This window comes from Pseudonaja textilis, chromosome 18 (assembly GCF_049901715.1).
Source record: "Pseudonaja textilis isolate UNSWEBS1 chromosome 18, rPseTex1.2, whole genome shotgun sequence".
NCBI classification, from domain to species: domain Eukaryota; kingdom Metazoa; phylum Chordata; class Lepidosauria; order Squamata; family Elapidae; genus Pseudonaja; species Pseudonaja textilis.
The window spans coordinates 3812633-3829512 of record NC_142007.1 but is presented as its reverse complement, the minus strand read 5'-3'; the positions used below and the strand labels follow the sequence as shown (position 1 = coordinate 3829512).

Sequence of the window (16880 nt, the reverse complement as noted above, 5' to 3'; positions counted from 1 at the left end):
TTTTTTTTAAAGGGAGGTTGTTTTGAGCCCAGTGGTTTGCATTTCTTCCTTTTAGGCCATAATTAAATGTATAAATCAGGAGTGTGCAACTTTGGCCATTTTGAGGCCCGTGGATTTCAACTCCCGGTCGGGGAATTCTGGGATTTGGAGTCCACGGGTCTTACAAGTGGCCAAGGTTGGACACCTCCGGCATAAATAAATCTGAGGTCAGAAGGGGATGCCCCAAAACCAAGTAAATGAACAAACAATAATAAAATTTGATAGGCAAAAATTTAGGGGTTTATAAGATTCATATGTCAAATGTTTTTTTCCTGCAAATGTTTATCCGAGTAATACCTATGCAGGTCATAGACAGAGATGGCCAACTTCTATGATTGTGCCACAATCAAATAGGCATCACATTTTTCTGGAGGGTATGTTAGCCAGAGCTACCCTGCTTTTTGGGGTGGGGGTGGGGGGGGTTAGTGTCACATCTAAAAGGAGTTCTTTCCTCATGTGATTATGGCTCGACTTTTTTGACTCACCCTGTCTGCTTCCATAACATCGGAGTGGTGTGGAAAGCCACGATTACAAAGACCGGAGCATGAAATTTAAAAATTGTCAAAGGGGCTGTTCTCCCCCAGATGTTTTCCATTTGCTGGTTGGATTTGGGGCTGGCAAACCTCCTCCAGCTCATATCTTTAGCCAACCTTCAAATGCAAAATATTTAAAACATTTGCCCAGCAGAGCATCTCAATACAAATTTTTTTCCAAAGTCAGATATTTTCAGTGTTTTGGATGCAAAGGGAATAGAAGCTGGAGTCTAGGACAAGCTCTCAAAGGACCAGGACTTCCACAGCCTCCAACAGATGTCCTCTTGAAAATTAAGACCTTATCCATGCCGAGGCTTTGTATAATCCATAGATTATAATAGAGAGTTTCTATTTTTTGAGCCAGAGCTATCCACACAGCAACCTGGAAAACGTATGTTGCCGGCTGGAAGCAAACAGCTGGTGCCATCAGAGACAAAGGTTATACTCTTGTTTTTAAACTGTACGGTTGAAATCTCTAGCCTGGCAAGAGAGACATGTTTTCTGGCTGGGTGGGCACACTGCTGCTAGTTTTCATTTAATGGGGGTCAGCCCTGTCACCTGACATGCCATTTGAGTATCACACTTTTGGGGACGGATGAGCTTGTGAAGCCTAGTTGGAGAGGGACACCCTCCCCTTGCAAGCTTGAGTTTCTCTACTTCCAGCGACTTCTTCTTCAGCCACCAGGCCTTTCTCCCCAACTTGGTTTCTTCAAAGTTGAAAGATTGTTCACAAATGGCCCTAGAGATGCCTTTCAGGCGGACTCATTTTTTTCCTGTTGAAAGGGAAAGGCCAGGAAAAGTGAACCTCTGACTCTGCCCTGATTCGATGGGCCCACCCATTCTGCTTTGGCTCCTCCCACAACATCTCAGGCTCCTCCCTCTCTTAACCTCAGTTCTTGCTTGCTCACTGGACCAATGTATATTATGTAGAGAGTCCTCGATTTAGTACCATTCGTTTAGCGATTGTTTGACGTTATAATGTCACTGCAAAAAGTGATTGATGACTAGTCCTCTCACTTACAACCATTGCAGCATCTTCACGACCACGTGGCCAATATTTAGGCACTTGGCAACCAGTATGTAGGATAGTTGCAGTATCCCAAGGTTGTCTAATTGTCAATCGGCTTCTCACAAGTAAAGTCAGTGGGGAAGCTGGGTTCACTTAATAATTGCAGTGATTTGCTTAAAGTCTTGGCCAAAAAAAGTCATAAATTGATGTGAAACTCAACAACTTTCTTGCTTAGCAAAGGAAATTCTTGTCCCACTGTGATCGTAAGTTAAGGACTACCTCTCTGTAAATAAATGTATGGGCGTATTAAGTATAGATCTTGCCTTATCTTTAGGTATTCAAGGTTGTGATGTGGAGCACGCTTTTAATATTATCCTCATAAAACTCCTGAAAATTGCAGAGATGGCAAGATAGTGACTGGTCCAAAGCCTCTGTGGCAGAGGGTGTTCTTGAACCAGGTTCTCCGTACTTACAATTACAGCAAACAGCTCTGAAATTTGGAGTTGACTGGCAGTTGAATGGCTCAGAATTTTGTAGAGGCTAAAGACCATTCAATATTGCAGCAAGGAACAAAATCTCTCCCTCAAACGAAAAAAAAAATCAGAAAATAGCAAAGAGCAAGATTTGCTTAATGTTCTGTTTTATTTGGCAAAACAAATTGAAATATACGCCAATGATTGGAAGGAGAGAAAAAAAACACTGCACGATGGAAATACGTTGGCCTTATTGAGTTTTAAGCTCTGCAAATTAGTAAAAGAGCTGAAGAAAGTTTGAAATAACAAAAGCCAAACTTCACAGAAATTATTGGCTTGGGATTTGAAAGGGCCCAAAGTCATCTCAACTATAGTCCCTTTCCCACAAATCTGCCTGACCCACATTTTTAATGCATAATATTTGTGCCTGGCAATGTGGTTTAGGTATTTCAAAATGCCGTTAAGATCTTTGGAGAATACACCACAACTGTTTTCCAGGTATTTTAATAAACTAGTCTATTGGTCTTGTGCTCAACTGGGTGAAATTTTAATTATCTGTATAATGGGGCCCAAATCGGTTTAAGTATTTTTCTGCCTGCTTTTAAAAAAAGGAAGATAGTTTATCTCATTAACTTAAGCAGTGAACTTCTGTCCTGATCCCAAGGCCATTCTAGCCCCCTTATTGCTGTTCCTTCTCACACATAACCCACCTCCCACATTTTGTGTTATGATCAGCAGTGGTGAAGCCTAGAAGCCAGGCATTGCTCAAGTATATCAGCAAAATCCTCTGGTTTTCTAAAACAATATTGTTCATAAGGTTAGGAACAAAGCAATACACTCAGATATTTGACAAGACCTGGAAAACAGATGAGCAGTTAATGTTAGACTCTCTCTCTCCTTTTTTTTAAATGATGATTCACAGCAATCTGCTTTGGGGCCATCACTAAGAAGGCCTAGAGTCTTGCCTACTTCGTATTGATCCGGCTTGACAGCCACTGTGCAAGCATTATCACCAGGATGTACTTCAAAATTATGCAATGAAATTGTAAATATTTTTTAAATTAAAAAATATATATAACCTGAATCCAAACTGTTTGGGGCTGAAAAACTGTGATGTTTCCAACCGGTGAATGTTGAATTTATTTATTTTTTTGCAGAGAACTCTTTGCAAGCAGCATGGAAGAGGAGAGGAAAAGAAATTTCTGCGCTTTTGCTGTGTATTTTGGAGAGGAAGATGAGGAAGAGAAGCCTCAGAGAGCAGAAAGGGAGACCATGCAGGCCGCTTTTGAGAAATTCAGAAGACGGCGACAGGTAAGGGTGATTGATTTGAGCGGGAAGACTTCATTTGGTTCCTATGAAAAACGATCCAATTTTGCATTTTTTAACAAACACAGCCTTTTGGGAGAAGTTTTGGAAAGGGGTATATCCATCCGCAAAAAAAGAAAAGAAAAATCATATATTCATAAAACTGATGTCCGAAATGCATTCCGTTCAAAGAAGGCGTGTGCAAAAACGGTGTGCGTTGTGTAGGAATTGCTCACAAGTGTGGGGGGAAACGTGACCAGAAGTGGATACAAAGGTGTGAATGTGAACTTGGAAACAACCTGCTCCGACCACTATGGGAACGGGAGCCAATTAAACTCAGGAGTGAGAAAAATGAGTCACTGAAAAACTGACTTTAAACTGGGGGGAGTGAAATTGGCAAGTCCCCCAAACTTGGATAGATCAACCTTTGCAATTGGGTAAAGGGAAGAAGCTGAGATGTGAATAAATTCGCAAAAGACAAGCTTGCTCACTGTTAGCATGGTTTGCACACCAAGAATTGGTTGGTTGAATATGATTTATTGTTAACAGTCAAGGAAACGAAAAGCCAGCAAGCAACTAACCATTAATACGAGCAGCGAAAGCGAGTCTAAACAGTTTTGTAGGATGAATTCCTGACTACCAATGTCCCAGTCAGGTTATGCATTTTACCTTATTCATTCTTTGTAGACAGAACACAGAAAAATCCCCTCTGGTTTCTCTTGATCTTCCCCTTTTCATTCAGTGTACTTGGCTTAGTTTTTTTGTATTTGAAGGATTCTTGCGAAGATGCTTTCATTTGTACCTTTCTATTTTTTAGACCAATTTGAGTTGTCGTGGGAGGCGGGATGGAAACCTACCTTTTATTAAACCGGGCATAAACCACTGGCATTTCTTTTATCAAAAATGACTATTTGTATGTGGTGGAGGGTTATGTTTCTTTATTTATTTCATGGGGTTATTCTTATTGCACAGAATTAATGTCACTGGCGTGTTAACAGGAGTCTGGAAAATGGTTTCAATTTTAAGATAATCACCACTTCGAAAGGCAGAGATTTCTTGGTTGAAAATAAACATTAAAAATCCATACAAGAGGCCCACAATTCATGTACACATTAGGCCAGATTTGCAAAGGCGGACAAATGAAAATATCTACTTAATTCCATTGAAAAACAAGCTGAATATTCTCTTACCTTATGCTAACATTGGCTGCCTCTTGAAAAAAACCTAGGCAAGCTCATTTTTCCCATTCATATTTAAAGAAAGCAAGTTTTTAATTTGCTTTTGATATCTCTCAGGAGGGGAAACCCTTGTCTCGGTGCTGAAAATTCCACTCAATGCACAGCAATGCTAGGTGTTATTAAAATTAATGATTGTTTTCTCTCTGATAGATTTACATTACCGATGAAAGACCTAACCGCAAAATTGTATCGGCTCAGGGTTGTACGTTTGGATTTGACTGTGTGCCTTGGCAACTGCTTAAGCTCATTAAGTTCATGCCTTCATTAGTGTGTTTCCTTGGGAGAGTTTAAGTTGGGTTTTTTTAAAAAAGGAATAGGTTTAATAATTTAACCGTTTCTACCCAGCCCACCTTTTCAGAGCTATCGTTACCAAATGTGCAGAACAGATGCTGGAAGTAATGAAAAGAAAGAAATGGGATAGATTTTTTTCAAAAGTCTGGATGCGGGTGGGTTTTTCAGTAGGAGGAGAAGTCAAGCAGGCTTAGAGGAACATGCAAGCTCGGAATTAAGGAGGAGAAAGTAGTCCTGGGAGGCTAGGATGAGGGGTCTGCATGGTTTTTGCAAAACAGGGATTCCCGATCTTGCCTCAAGAGATCTAACAATTCCAGTAGTATTTTGGGTTTGAAATACGGTGTTTGAAGTTCAAATAACACCCCCTTGGGAGCCCAGAATCAGACGGGTCTCCTGTGCCAAACTCCCCTCCCGATCCTGAGTTCAAGAACATCACTGAAAGCAGGAGGAAAGTGCTGCCTCAAAAAAACCCTTTGGGGGGTTCACTCCCGTTTTCAGCTCGTGAGGTTCCCCCAGACAGAGGAAATGACTGAACAGTCTAACTGCTTTAATCCTTTCCTTTCCTCCCTCCTTCGCTCTGCTCCTTCACTTCCTTGACAGCAGGCATGGATGGGGAGGCTTGTATACAGCGTGGCCACAGGAAGGGGTCACATCTGGCAATGAAAAACGGAAGGTTGTTGTACTCTTTCCTGTTAAATTCTCAATTACGGGAGCTAACAAGGCAACTGGTCCCAGGGAACTGGTGGGACAACCTTCTGTGCGCTGGAGACAGATAAAGAGGTGGTGATGATGAGATGGCCAAAGCTGGCTGGCTTCCTCCTTCAGATAAGAGCCTCCCGTGTCGTATTGGGAATGGTCTATCTGGAAAAATAATTCCATGTGTTGCTTGTGGGGTGGAAGGGACGCCCCCGCCCCCCCCCCCTCCCTGGGTGTGTTTGTGTTGAGGGGTTTTGGTAGTGTTGAAAGGAGCTTTGAGCCATTCTCTTTCCCTTCTCGATGCAACACACCCTTTCCTGCAAGTGGGTGCGCATACATCTGCGTATGTGTACGAGATGAATTCGGATTATGCTGCTTGCAGCACCCTGGACTACTGGTGGGGTAAAGATAAGCGTGGGTAGAGAGAAAGAAACAGAGCTCTCGAAGAACCAGAATTGACTGGAGCCTTCAAATGGCTTGTTTTCAGCCAACATCATGGACCATTAGCAAAAGCAGTAAAGAATATTTGGAAAGGGGCGGGGGGAGAAATCTTTCTCCGAGTCTTGATTATTTATTGAACGCGGGTGACAGCCTCGGCATCTCATCCTCAAAAGCAAAATGCCTGCAGGGGAGAGAAAGCAGACAGCAAGCATATTCCGCTGTAAGATTTTGGACCGCTGCATGGGTGATTCAAAATTACACCCACCCACATCCTCCCCTCGCCACCCCCAGAGCCTCGCAAAAAAAGAGCAGGCAGAAGGGTTGGGGGGAAAGAATTTTTGGAGACTGTGCACTCAGTTTGTTTGCTTTGTGGCTTCCAAAACCTTTTTCCTAATGTTAAATTGAAATAATAATATTTAGATTCACATCTCTCAAGATGCTCAGCCTGTCCTTTTATCGTTGCCAATTCAGACGCAGTTAACGTTTGCAGGAGAACGATCAAATTAGGATCCTGGCTTGTTTAAGAGCAGGGAGACCGGCGTCAAATCGGACGCTGCCCGTTTGAAACAGATCCAGTGAGACTTCTCTGTCTCTCGGCCTAACCCTCCTCACAGGGTTGTTGTGACGACCAAACCGAAGCCAAATAATACAAGCAGTCGTTGACTTAAGGCCACAACTGAGCCCAACGTTCCCATTGCCAAGCAAGACAAGTTAGTTTTTGTTCCGTTTTATGACTTCTCTAGCCACAGTGAATCTCTGCAGCTGTTAAGCTAGTCACCTGGTTGTTAAATGAATATGGCTTCCCCATTGACTTTGCATGTCAGAAGGTCTCAAAAGGGGAACGCGTAACCCCCGGGACTCTTGCAACCGTCATAAATATGAGTCAGTTGCCAAGGCATCTGAATTTTGATCAGGTGACTTTGGGGGATGCTGCAACACCCATTAAGTGTGAAAAGCAGTCGTACGTCGCCTTTTTCAATGCCATTGTAACTTCCAACAGTCACCTAATGAATGGTTGTAAGTCGAGGACTATCTGTATTGTGAGATTATTAAACATCAACAAAAACCCAACAAAAGAGGAGCAACAGATTCCATCATTCCCCAAAGAAAAGTAGCCTGGTCTAGTGGTTAAGGCGTTGGCCCAGAAACCAGGAGATTCGGAATTCTAGTTCCCCTTTTGGCATGAAATCTGAGTTTGGATCAGTCCCTCTCTCTTGGCCCAAACCACAGGGGAAAATAGGAGAAAGAAAGTGCATAATTATACAGTTACTTATAAAGTAATAAAGGTGGGATGAAGGAAAAGTCTAAAACCTCAAATCTAATCTGAAGAGGTTATAAAGCACTCGATTCTCCTTTCGATTCTCCTTGTAGAGATTGGAGGAAGACAGGCACCTTGATCTAGAATAGATCAAATGAGAAAAAGTTGGACATCACCATTTTTCACTTCCTGTTGAAAACTTCATTCTCTCTCAGATCCATTTCTGGGAGCATCAAAACAAAACAAAAAATGACAGGTTTTATCTCGTGACGGTGTCACCCCCGGGAGGAACATTTGGCCAGGACTGAAGCCCACTGATCTTGCATCCCTCTCTCTGCATACTTATTTTATTGACTGATTAAATTTACGTACGTGGCTGCCCATCTCGCTATACAGAGCAACTCTTCTGCTATGCATTTACTCCTTTCCTTTAAAAAAATAAATAAATCCTTTTTTTCCTCCTACTGACATTAGCCTGGAAACCAAGACACCCCTTCCCTCCAAAGCCCAAGCAGAGACGGCTTGCAGAGAGAGAGAAAACCTTTGAAAAGAGGGCCACCGGAAATAACCCTGGGAGCCACACGTGGCCTTCAAACTCCGTTTCCTCCCTTTGCCGCTCCAAATATTTAGCTGCGGGGTTAATAAACGGGTACGGGGGCTGCGGAAGGGAAATGTGTCTTTCTCCACAGAGCGCCAGCCAGCCTTCCCGCATGTCAGAAAGCATTTGTGGGCCGAGCCGGGCTGGGAAGATGAAGTTGTAAATTAAGCTTTTATGAAGATGCCAAATCGCATCCTGGTGTCCTTTTGATGGTTACATATCGGGGTAATGGCAATAAATTAGCCCACAGCAGCCGCCCCAAGGACATCGTACCCTTGCGGCCATCCCCGATTGCTTGGTTTTAGAGATATTTTGTTCCCTCCATCCCAGCCAGCCAGCCAGCCAACAGCACGTTACAGGCGTGATGTTCATCCGGCCCTGGGAATTTTTGATAGGTTGGCCCTGTTTTCCGTCGCTTGGGAAAATTTCAAAAAAGAGAGGCGAGGCTGACGTTGAAGGCAATCCCCCTTTTTTTTGGCAAGGTCGGGATTGGAGAGAACAGGGAGGGAGCGGGGTCAAAGAGCATCGACTGCCGGTAGCTATTAGCTGTCATTCCCCCCGCCCCCCTATCCCCTCACACATCTCCACACATTTCCTGATCTGTGTGGTCAGGCAGTGCCGAAACAGTTGTGTTTTGCAACTAGCTGACGCAAAGGAGCTTTGAAATGCTAAAGGCATGCTTGTGTGTTCGATGCTTAAAAGCACATGTGAAGTGCATTTTTTTTCTCCCTTTAATTGGCGTCGGAAGGCTGCTGAGAATATGACAGTAACTGTGATTCCATCAGAGGAGTGGGGGGGGGGGGGAGAATTAGATAGTAAATGATGGCCCCCGGGGAGCTGTTGCTCAAAATAGGAGCACGGAATGTTCCAGATAGTGGAGCCGTTTATGTTAGGGTTTGATTTGTGAAAAAGGAAGATTTGAAACCTCAGGAAATGGTTGTTTTATTGATAGCCTCTTCTTGGGAATTCTAGGACCTGCAAAGAAGGGGAGGAGGGACCCATGCATGGGCCAGGGATGGCTTGTTTTCTGTTTTAAAGGCCACAGCTGGTTGACCCCCCTGGTCATCTTTGGCAGGCCTCCAAATGTCTCCCCACTCCAGAACTTCAAGCAGCTCTGGAGGGGAACCATCCTTGTCTACCAGTATGTCATATTTGTGGATTTCAAACATCTGATTCATGTTTTTTCCACCCAGGCAGAGGGGTCAGGCTACATGACCTTTGGGGGGGAAGACCATTCCGATCCTTTCATCATTCTCGTTTTTGTTTGGACAGAAATGACTGATGAGGCTGTCCGTTCGTTTCTGAGTTTGCAGCCTGACCTCTTGTCGGGCTGTCTCTGGACAGTCTCTGCTTTCAGATGGCCCTCGGTGCCCTCCGTTTGGGAGAATGGGAATTGTAGTCCAGCACATCTGGAAAAGGCCAGGTACCATGAGTCTCCCAGAGCAGATTGGCACGGGGACACAGCGCCATCTGGAGGCCACTGTGTTCATTGTCTCTCTCTCTCAGCAAACCCCACCAAAGGCAGGGGGAAGACAGACAGCGTGCTGCTATGTGCTTTGATCAAGAAAACAAGCAAATAAGTGAGATTTTAGCAAGGTTTTCTGCTTCCTGCTTCCCCTCTCGGGGAAAGTCTCCACAAAACTGAGCTGAAGATGCGTTTTTTTTCTCCCCTGAAAGCAGATTTGTCTGTATGAAAGACACCTGCTGTCTAAGCCAGGAAAGGAGAAAATTTCAGCGAGGTCCCTCCGATGCCAGCTTTTCCAAAACCAATTGCAAATATCTCCGCCAGAAACCACGATACGTTAATTGCCCAGGCATGTGAATCATTTTCACAGACACCCCGCTCCCCCTCCCCCAGATATAATAATAGGGAATCTTTCTTATGCCTGCCTTTTATCTCTGACATACACAACTCACCCGAGCCTTCCTTAGAGACATTTCATCCTCATTTTTTTGTGTGTGTGGTTTTGACACCATGCAATTTTTTTTTTCCAGGGGAGGGGGAAAAAAACCACAGCACTCGTTTTTGCATGATCTGCAGTCTCCTCTTCCAGAGCGGAGGACTTGATACTCGCGCAGTGTCGAAATTTGATAAATAAATGAATAATCGAAGAAAGATCTAGCATGGCAATTCAGAGTGGCTTGCCCCTTCCTTCTTGGTTTTTTTTTGGGGGGGGGTGATGGAGAGGAGGGAATGAAAAGGTCGGGATTGTGTAGCCTTGAATGCAGGTTTGGCCCAGGAGATTTTAACCCAACATTGCCACACACCCCATCAGACGAGCTCCAGGGAATTGTAGGCTGCCGGTAAATAGTCCTCCAACAATCGCGCAATTAGAACCAATGGTTCGTATAATTCCTCGCCTTATCTCCATTTCTGATCCAGAGCCGGTACAAGATTGATGGAAAGGAAGAGGAGGAGGAGGAAGGGATAAATCACCAGGCACACAGAAAGGAAAATGTCAGTGGACTTTTACAGCCGAGGTGCTGACACAGACCTGCTTATCATGGGGTGTCACCTTGGTTCCCCCACTCCTCTTTCTCCTGCCCCACCTGCCATCTTCCTTTTCCCTTCCTTGTCCAGGTGGGTTGTCAAGACAAAAGGGTTGGTTTCTTTCATGTCCTTGTTTGCGAGAAATCGCAGGTGTCGCCTCTGTGCCAGCAGGCTGTTCATAAACAGGGGTATCAGTTCACCTGGGGTGGAATGGAGACCCTGCTGTGGGGTGATTGCCACCTGCTTCTTTCCTCCCCACAATAGGGACTCCCCTCCCTCCTTCCCTCCCCCCTTCTTTCTTTCTTTCTTTCTTTCATTCTTTCTCTTTCTCTCTTTCCCTTCCTTCCCTTCCCTTCCTCCCCTTCCCTTCCCCTTTCTTTTCCTTTCCTTCCCTTTCTCCCACTCTCTCTCTCTTTCCATTCCGTCCTTCCTCATCCTTCTTTCTCTTCTCTTCCCTTCCTCCCTTTCTTTTCCTTTCCTTTTCCTCCCTCCTTCCTCTCTCTCTCTGTCTCTCTCTCTGTATATATAACTTTAAATATATACATATACATATACATATACATATACATATATATTTCTTAAGTTTTTGCAGGTATTTATATGTATGGTATTCAGCTTTGTTCGGGTATTTTCCCACGTCATTGTAGTTGTGCTTTTAAAGTTGTAGCAACGTTTCAGCAGAATCTCATCTGCCATCATCAGGCTTCTATATAGTGTTCATTCGGAAAATACCCGAACAAAGCTGAATACCATAAATATAAATAACTGTGAAAACTTAAGAAAACATATATATATGAATGATATTAATGTGTGTGTTTGTATGTGTGTGTGTGTGCAATAATATCAATTTCATACATAATAAAATTATTGTTTATAAGAATATCTAATTTATAATGCCCCTGCTATCAGACATTGCAAGGGATGCAGTTGGCAAACCTCTGAAGGGATGTTGGTGCATTGCCCTTGACTAGAGCACCCCAAAGGCTTCACCCCAAAAGCTTCATCACCCCAGTCCCCTCAGGAAGACATTTCAAAAGCCAGCGTGCTTTTGAACAGAATAATTACAAGCTGGAGGAAGAAAACACAAGCCAAGCCTCTCGCACTCGGCCCTTGAAGCAATCCGGATGGGGGAAACTGAGTTTAGAGAATCCTCGGAGTGAATGCAGAAAAGTTTCTTTGCTCTTTACCCCCCAAAACTGTGCACTCACATGTACACACAGGCACACACACACACACACGCACACACACACACACGCACACACACTAAATCAGGCAAGGAAGGAGAACAAATGAGCTTGCTGCATGGAAGAAGAGGCGATGAAATTCAATTTTTTTTTAAATGGGAGAGTGGCTGCTTAATGTCCTGCTTTAATAGCGCCTCTTTGGGAGATGCCCCGTTCCTTTTGGCAAAGAACAGCTCTGTATAATTTGCACACAGATACTGCTTCCTGTTTGACCTTTCCTTTAAAAAAAAGAAAAAGATGTCAGCCTCTAAAAAGGCCAGAACGAAATATCTCTTGCGTCTTTCTTCTATTTATCATCCCATTTTCTTGCCTGGATTGGCTCTCACCCGCTGACTTGTAGGCACCGGCGTGAGTCATGAAACCCAACGGGTGAGTTGAGTCAAAGGATTTGCTAGCATGTTTTTTTGGGGGGGGGTGGGGATGTTGGATTTTCAGGCCCATTGAAGACAACTTAGCGGATCTCAGTGATTTCTCTCCAGGATGCGTTCTGGAGAAAAGCTTTCTGCCCTTCCTTCAAATTTTTAAAATAAGAATGCCAGATGGACATAGAGGACTAGAACCTTAAGAAGCCAGGATTCCCTGGGCAGCCTCAGCATAGATATCTAGCTGGGGTGGAGGAAAAAAAAAAGAAAGCAAAAGAGGAAAAATGTCTGTGCAAAATTAGGGCTCTTTTAGTTAACGAATAAACCAGGGGATATATAAAACAAAACCCTCCACTAATCAGCCCCAGTGATGCCTGAGCCCCTGGCTGTGTGGCTCAGGGGAGCCCCCGGCGGGTGACAAACAGGGTTCCCCTCCCCTTCCGGTGCAATTAGCACCCTGCAATTAAAAACCACCACCTTAATTACAGTGTTTGTGTTTGTTAAGTTCCAGGTGGAGATCAGGTAACACCTTTCCTGGTATTGAGTTGGGCATCAACACCTTTGCAGGGAGGATGGACGTACTTGTGGATGGGGACTGGCTGTACAGAGATAGAGGAGGGGTCTCCCTCAGATAAGGAAGGAGATGGTGGCCCTTTCCATTCCCTCTAGGCTAAAGCAGCCACAGACAACACGCAACACCCATGGTGACTTGCCACCCTAAAGGCCAGGCCCTGCCTCCGAATATGTAAGCCAAGAGGAACGGCACGGAAGGAAAAGAACTGGGGAGGGCAGAGGTGGGGGAAGAAAAAGCGAGGAAAAAGTAGCTGTGAAGTTACTTTGAGAAGAGGAGTGGAAGGTGCTTTCCTTACCCCTGAGCATGTCAGATTTAGAGGTCTACTGAAGATAGAGAGCCTCTTCAACTTTCCTTTCCACAATCGCTGTTTCTGCGCTGGATTATTGTGGATAATAGTAAGATCTGGGGGGTGGGTGGGTGGGGAAGTCCACCTGGTGTTGAAAGATATAATGCCTTGGCAGGTGGAGGTTCTTCTCCTACCTATCTAGGCCGATTGCCAGATAGGTAAATGTTCCCTGTTAGCCCAATGTTGATAGAAACACTGATCGATATTGATTTTTTAACGCTTAAAATCACATCGGCAGGGCAGCCACTGTGCCCCAAATGCTGTGGGACTCCAGGAGTGACCCCCACCCCCACCCCAGGCAGGTTTTTTTATTTCCCCAGGGGAAAGAGACTAGGGGCGGGTGATGCAATCTTTCCCACCCCTTGCCAAGCCGCGGAGAGGCCGATTCCCCAGGGCTGATCACCAGCCAGAAGCCAGAAAACCGATCCTGAGGGAACTAATTACTCCACCCGAATGGCTCACGTTCTGCTTTGATCTCAAATTCTTCTCTGGCTTCTCCACCTAGCGATGCCCCCCCCACCCCCAGGCTAAAAAACCGGGATTAGGTTTCCACGCAAGGTTTTGCCCCTGCCCCCACAAGTGTGAGATTCGGCAGGCTCTCTCTTGCGTTGCCCTGTCTCGGCTTTCATCTCCTCCCTCGCCTCCCCCACCCACCGAACACATGTTGGTCTTCGCAAAGGATCAGCTCTCCAGAGCTGAAGAAGCTTCTTGGATGAGAAGCGAAACATCTTCAAAAGAAAGGAAAAAAAAAAAAGAACAAGAAAGTCCAGTTGCCTCTTGAAAAAGAAGATCTTTGCTTTGTCGTGGAAAGGCAGAGCGCCACCTCATTTTGCCTGCCCCAAAATACGTCCCGGGGACTTGGTGGAGGCAGGCCGCTTAGTTTTCTTGGTGGCAATAGGGATGTGGGGCTTTTTAATTGCTCCAGCCTGGGGGGAATCACCTTGTGATCTCCTTTCCAAGGTCTGGTCCAAAGGAGCCTTTATCCTTTCCCGTCCTGTTGCCTTCTTGACCCGTGCCAAAATGCAATTCTGAGAGCACAATCCAACTGATGAAGAGATTGTCCTATGGGAACAGCCCAACCCCAAAACCTGCTGGGTTCTTCCCGAGAAGAAGAGCTTGAGAGAGGTGAAAGAAGCACGGGGGAGGTTTGATCCGGGTGATAGGATGTGGCCGAAGGTCTCAACGGATGGATTTTTCCGTCTGTCATAGCAGAGCAGCTACACCTTCACTTCCAATGGAAGCTTGGGACAGTCCTTGAATTTCCTGGTGGCCTCCTATCCAAGCATGAAGGAGTTCAGACCATCGTTGGTTCTCAACCTCAGCTATTTGCTGATGCCTAACTAGGTAGATTGCACTATACCAGGGTCCAAAACCTACTTATGCAGCTCACGGAAATCCCAAAATACCCTACCACGAATCACCTGCTTTTTTCCTCTTCCCTCCTCTGCTCTTTTTTTCCTTTTGCATCGCAACTTTGCAATTTTCATTTCGCAGGCAGTTCATCAGGGTTTTTCCCCGAGCTAAAGAGCAAGGATAAAAATGCATGGAATAAACAGGTTGTCATGGGGATGGATCAGAGGAAGATAAAAGAACGATTGCCCTGGGATCCCAGCTGAACTCTTTAATTTATTTTTATTTTATTTTTTTGAATGGGAAGAGAGAAGGGGGGAAAAAAAGATAAATAACATGCCTCCAAGGTGCCACGAAACCTTTTGATATTGGTCGCAGTTCCACATTAGCTTCCTGCAGTCTGAAAGGCAGGATGCAGCCGCGCAAATATTTATTTTGCAATTTGGTCTGAAGTGGGGAAAGAAAGAAAGAAAGAGAGAGAGAGAAAGAGAAAGAGAGAGAGACATAGACATCAGGGGTCTCGATGTGTTTTTTGGGGGTCCAGAGACCCTAAGAAGGGGAGCAGGAAAGGCTCAGCCAAGAGGGCAGAAGAGATGGAGTCGAGGCAGAGTGGGAAGAGAGTGAAAGAGAATAGGAGAAAAAAATAAATAAGAAAGAATAGGAAAACATTGGGCGGGCTGACTTTGGATTTGCGGTCCTGTAAAAACAAGAAAAGCTGTCCTAGGAATAGCAGCATCAAAGAAAGCTTGCAGCATTTGGGGAGGGAGAGAGAGGGAAGGAGTGAGGGAGGGAGAGAAAGAGAGAGAGAGGGTGGGCAGGGTCTATATCAGGAGTGTCCAACCTTGGCCTATGGACTTCAATTCCCAGAATTCCTTGGGGAATTCTGGGAATTGAAGTCCAGAAGCCTGAAAGTTGCGAAGGCTGGACATCCCTTGGCTTAAATGATCCTGTGTCCGCTGGAGGGCACCAGATTTGCAAAAGTCCCATTCGAGAGACCCCAAAGCCAGGCTTCAGGCTCTGCTATAACAAAGCACCTTTCAAAAGTTTACCTCGTAGACCGATTGGATCTAGCGTGCAGAGAAGCCAGGAAGTTTTCCTTTGGGGTTCTCTGCACTGAGCGCGGGGTGGGTGTATGTGTGTGTGGACTAGATGCCCTCAAAGGCCCCTTCCCCAACTCCCGCCTTGCCTGAGCAGCTAGCGGGAAAGGTCAAGCAGGATCCTCACTTCATTGATGGCTTTTCCCCTGTTTACTCCCAGGATCAGGGAGGGCGGGTTCCTTAATGGCCATTGCTTTTCAGTCTCCACCCCTCCAAAAACTTCCCTTATTCGATCAGCCCTAAGAGAAGCCTGACATGGATTGCAGGTTACCTGCATGATGTCAGGAGTTGGTGCCCCTAATTGGGTCTTTGCTGAACCCATCTGAGAATTGAAGACCACAAGCATTTTCCTAGCTGTGTTAATGCACACAGATTTCCACCTGCAGGGACTCTGGAGGTTTTCAGAAATAGACTGGAGAACCGTTCGGCTGGGATGGTTATGGTCGCCTGCTTTGACCACGGGGTTGGACTAGAAGTCCTCTGAGGTCCCTCCAGGCAAGCGGGGCCTTTCAATACCCCATTGCAAAAACCTTCCTCTTCTTGTGATTTTTTTTTTTTAAATCCTCTAGTGTGGTCCTGATTTCCTGTAAGCCCCGGTAGGAGGAAAATAATTTGGAGGAGGAGGAATTTTAAAAATGACCTTCCTTTTCAACTTCTCCCCCTAAGGTTACTCGATAAGGAGGTTTGTACAACAGCACAAAATGCCAGGAATAACTGAAGGCCCATGCAAATTCTCCGGCTAGGCTGTTATTTGGCCTCTGAGCTGGGTTGGGCAGCCATTCCCCCGGTGCTTTTATTGAGCAGATAGGCAGGTTGGGAGGTGGGTGGAGTAATTATCGCACGAAAGAAAAGCGTGCAAAAAATACAAGCGGCCCTTGTTATTCATAAGGGATGGGTGCGCAATTGCCAATAACAAAGCTGCCCATGATGATCCAAGATAAATTGGTGGGCTGGGATCCAGATGTCCGGAAAAATGACGAAGTCACTCAAAATTCAGGAAGGAAGGAAGGAAGGAGGGAGGGATTGAATGAAGCTTGCTTCCTTTATTAGCACAATCAACAGACAGTTGGTTTTGATGCCTTCCTGAATTCTCCCCCAGCAGCCTTTCAATCCCAATTGCCAGACTGGTGAAAAAGGGTGACCTCCTCCTATTGGTCCACCAGGGGCATTCCCTGGGCACCACTGGTTGACCTCTGCATGCCCCAGAAGCGTGGAGAACATGAACCTTCAGCCTGATCCTGTCTCCGGCCTCTTAAAGTCATTATCCCAGGGTAGGCACGACGAGGTGCCTAGTTAGGCCTCCAGGCCTGGCTCCCTTTTCATTCCTGGCTTTTATTCCAGGGCCTCCAAACTTGTCCCAGGACAAGAGAGAACAAAAGTAGATAAGAAAAGTGCAGGCTCCAGAAAATTCCCGACGCGGAGATTAATCCCAGCCTTTGGAGAAAGCCTTTCCCCTTAGGAAAAGCATTGCAGAGAAGCTGAGATTCTTCCCCCGGGTTGGTCTCCTGGCAAAATTTCCCCCCTTTTTAAAGAAA

The 16880-nt window shown here is 45.4% G+C and overlaps 1 protein-coding gene across 1 annotated transcript in view; it reads left to right on the top strand.

Annotated features, from left to right (window-relative positions):
* The first annotated feature begins 3214 nt into the window (after positions 1 to 3214).
* The window catches only part of TTLL10 (tubulin tyrosine ligase like 10), a 98772-nt gene continuing 85106 nt past the window's right edge, over positions 3215 to 16880 (top strand). The window contains exon 1 of the mRNA XM_087914905.1: positions 3215 to 3365. Coding sequence (XP_087771031.1) covers positions 3231 to 3365 — 135 coding nt within the window. The 5' untranslated portion in view covers positions 3215 to 3230. The remainder of the gene's footprint in view (positions 3366 to 16880) is intronic.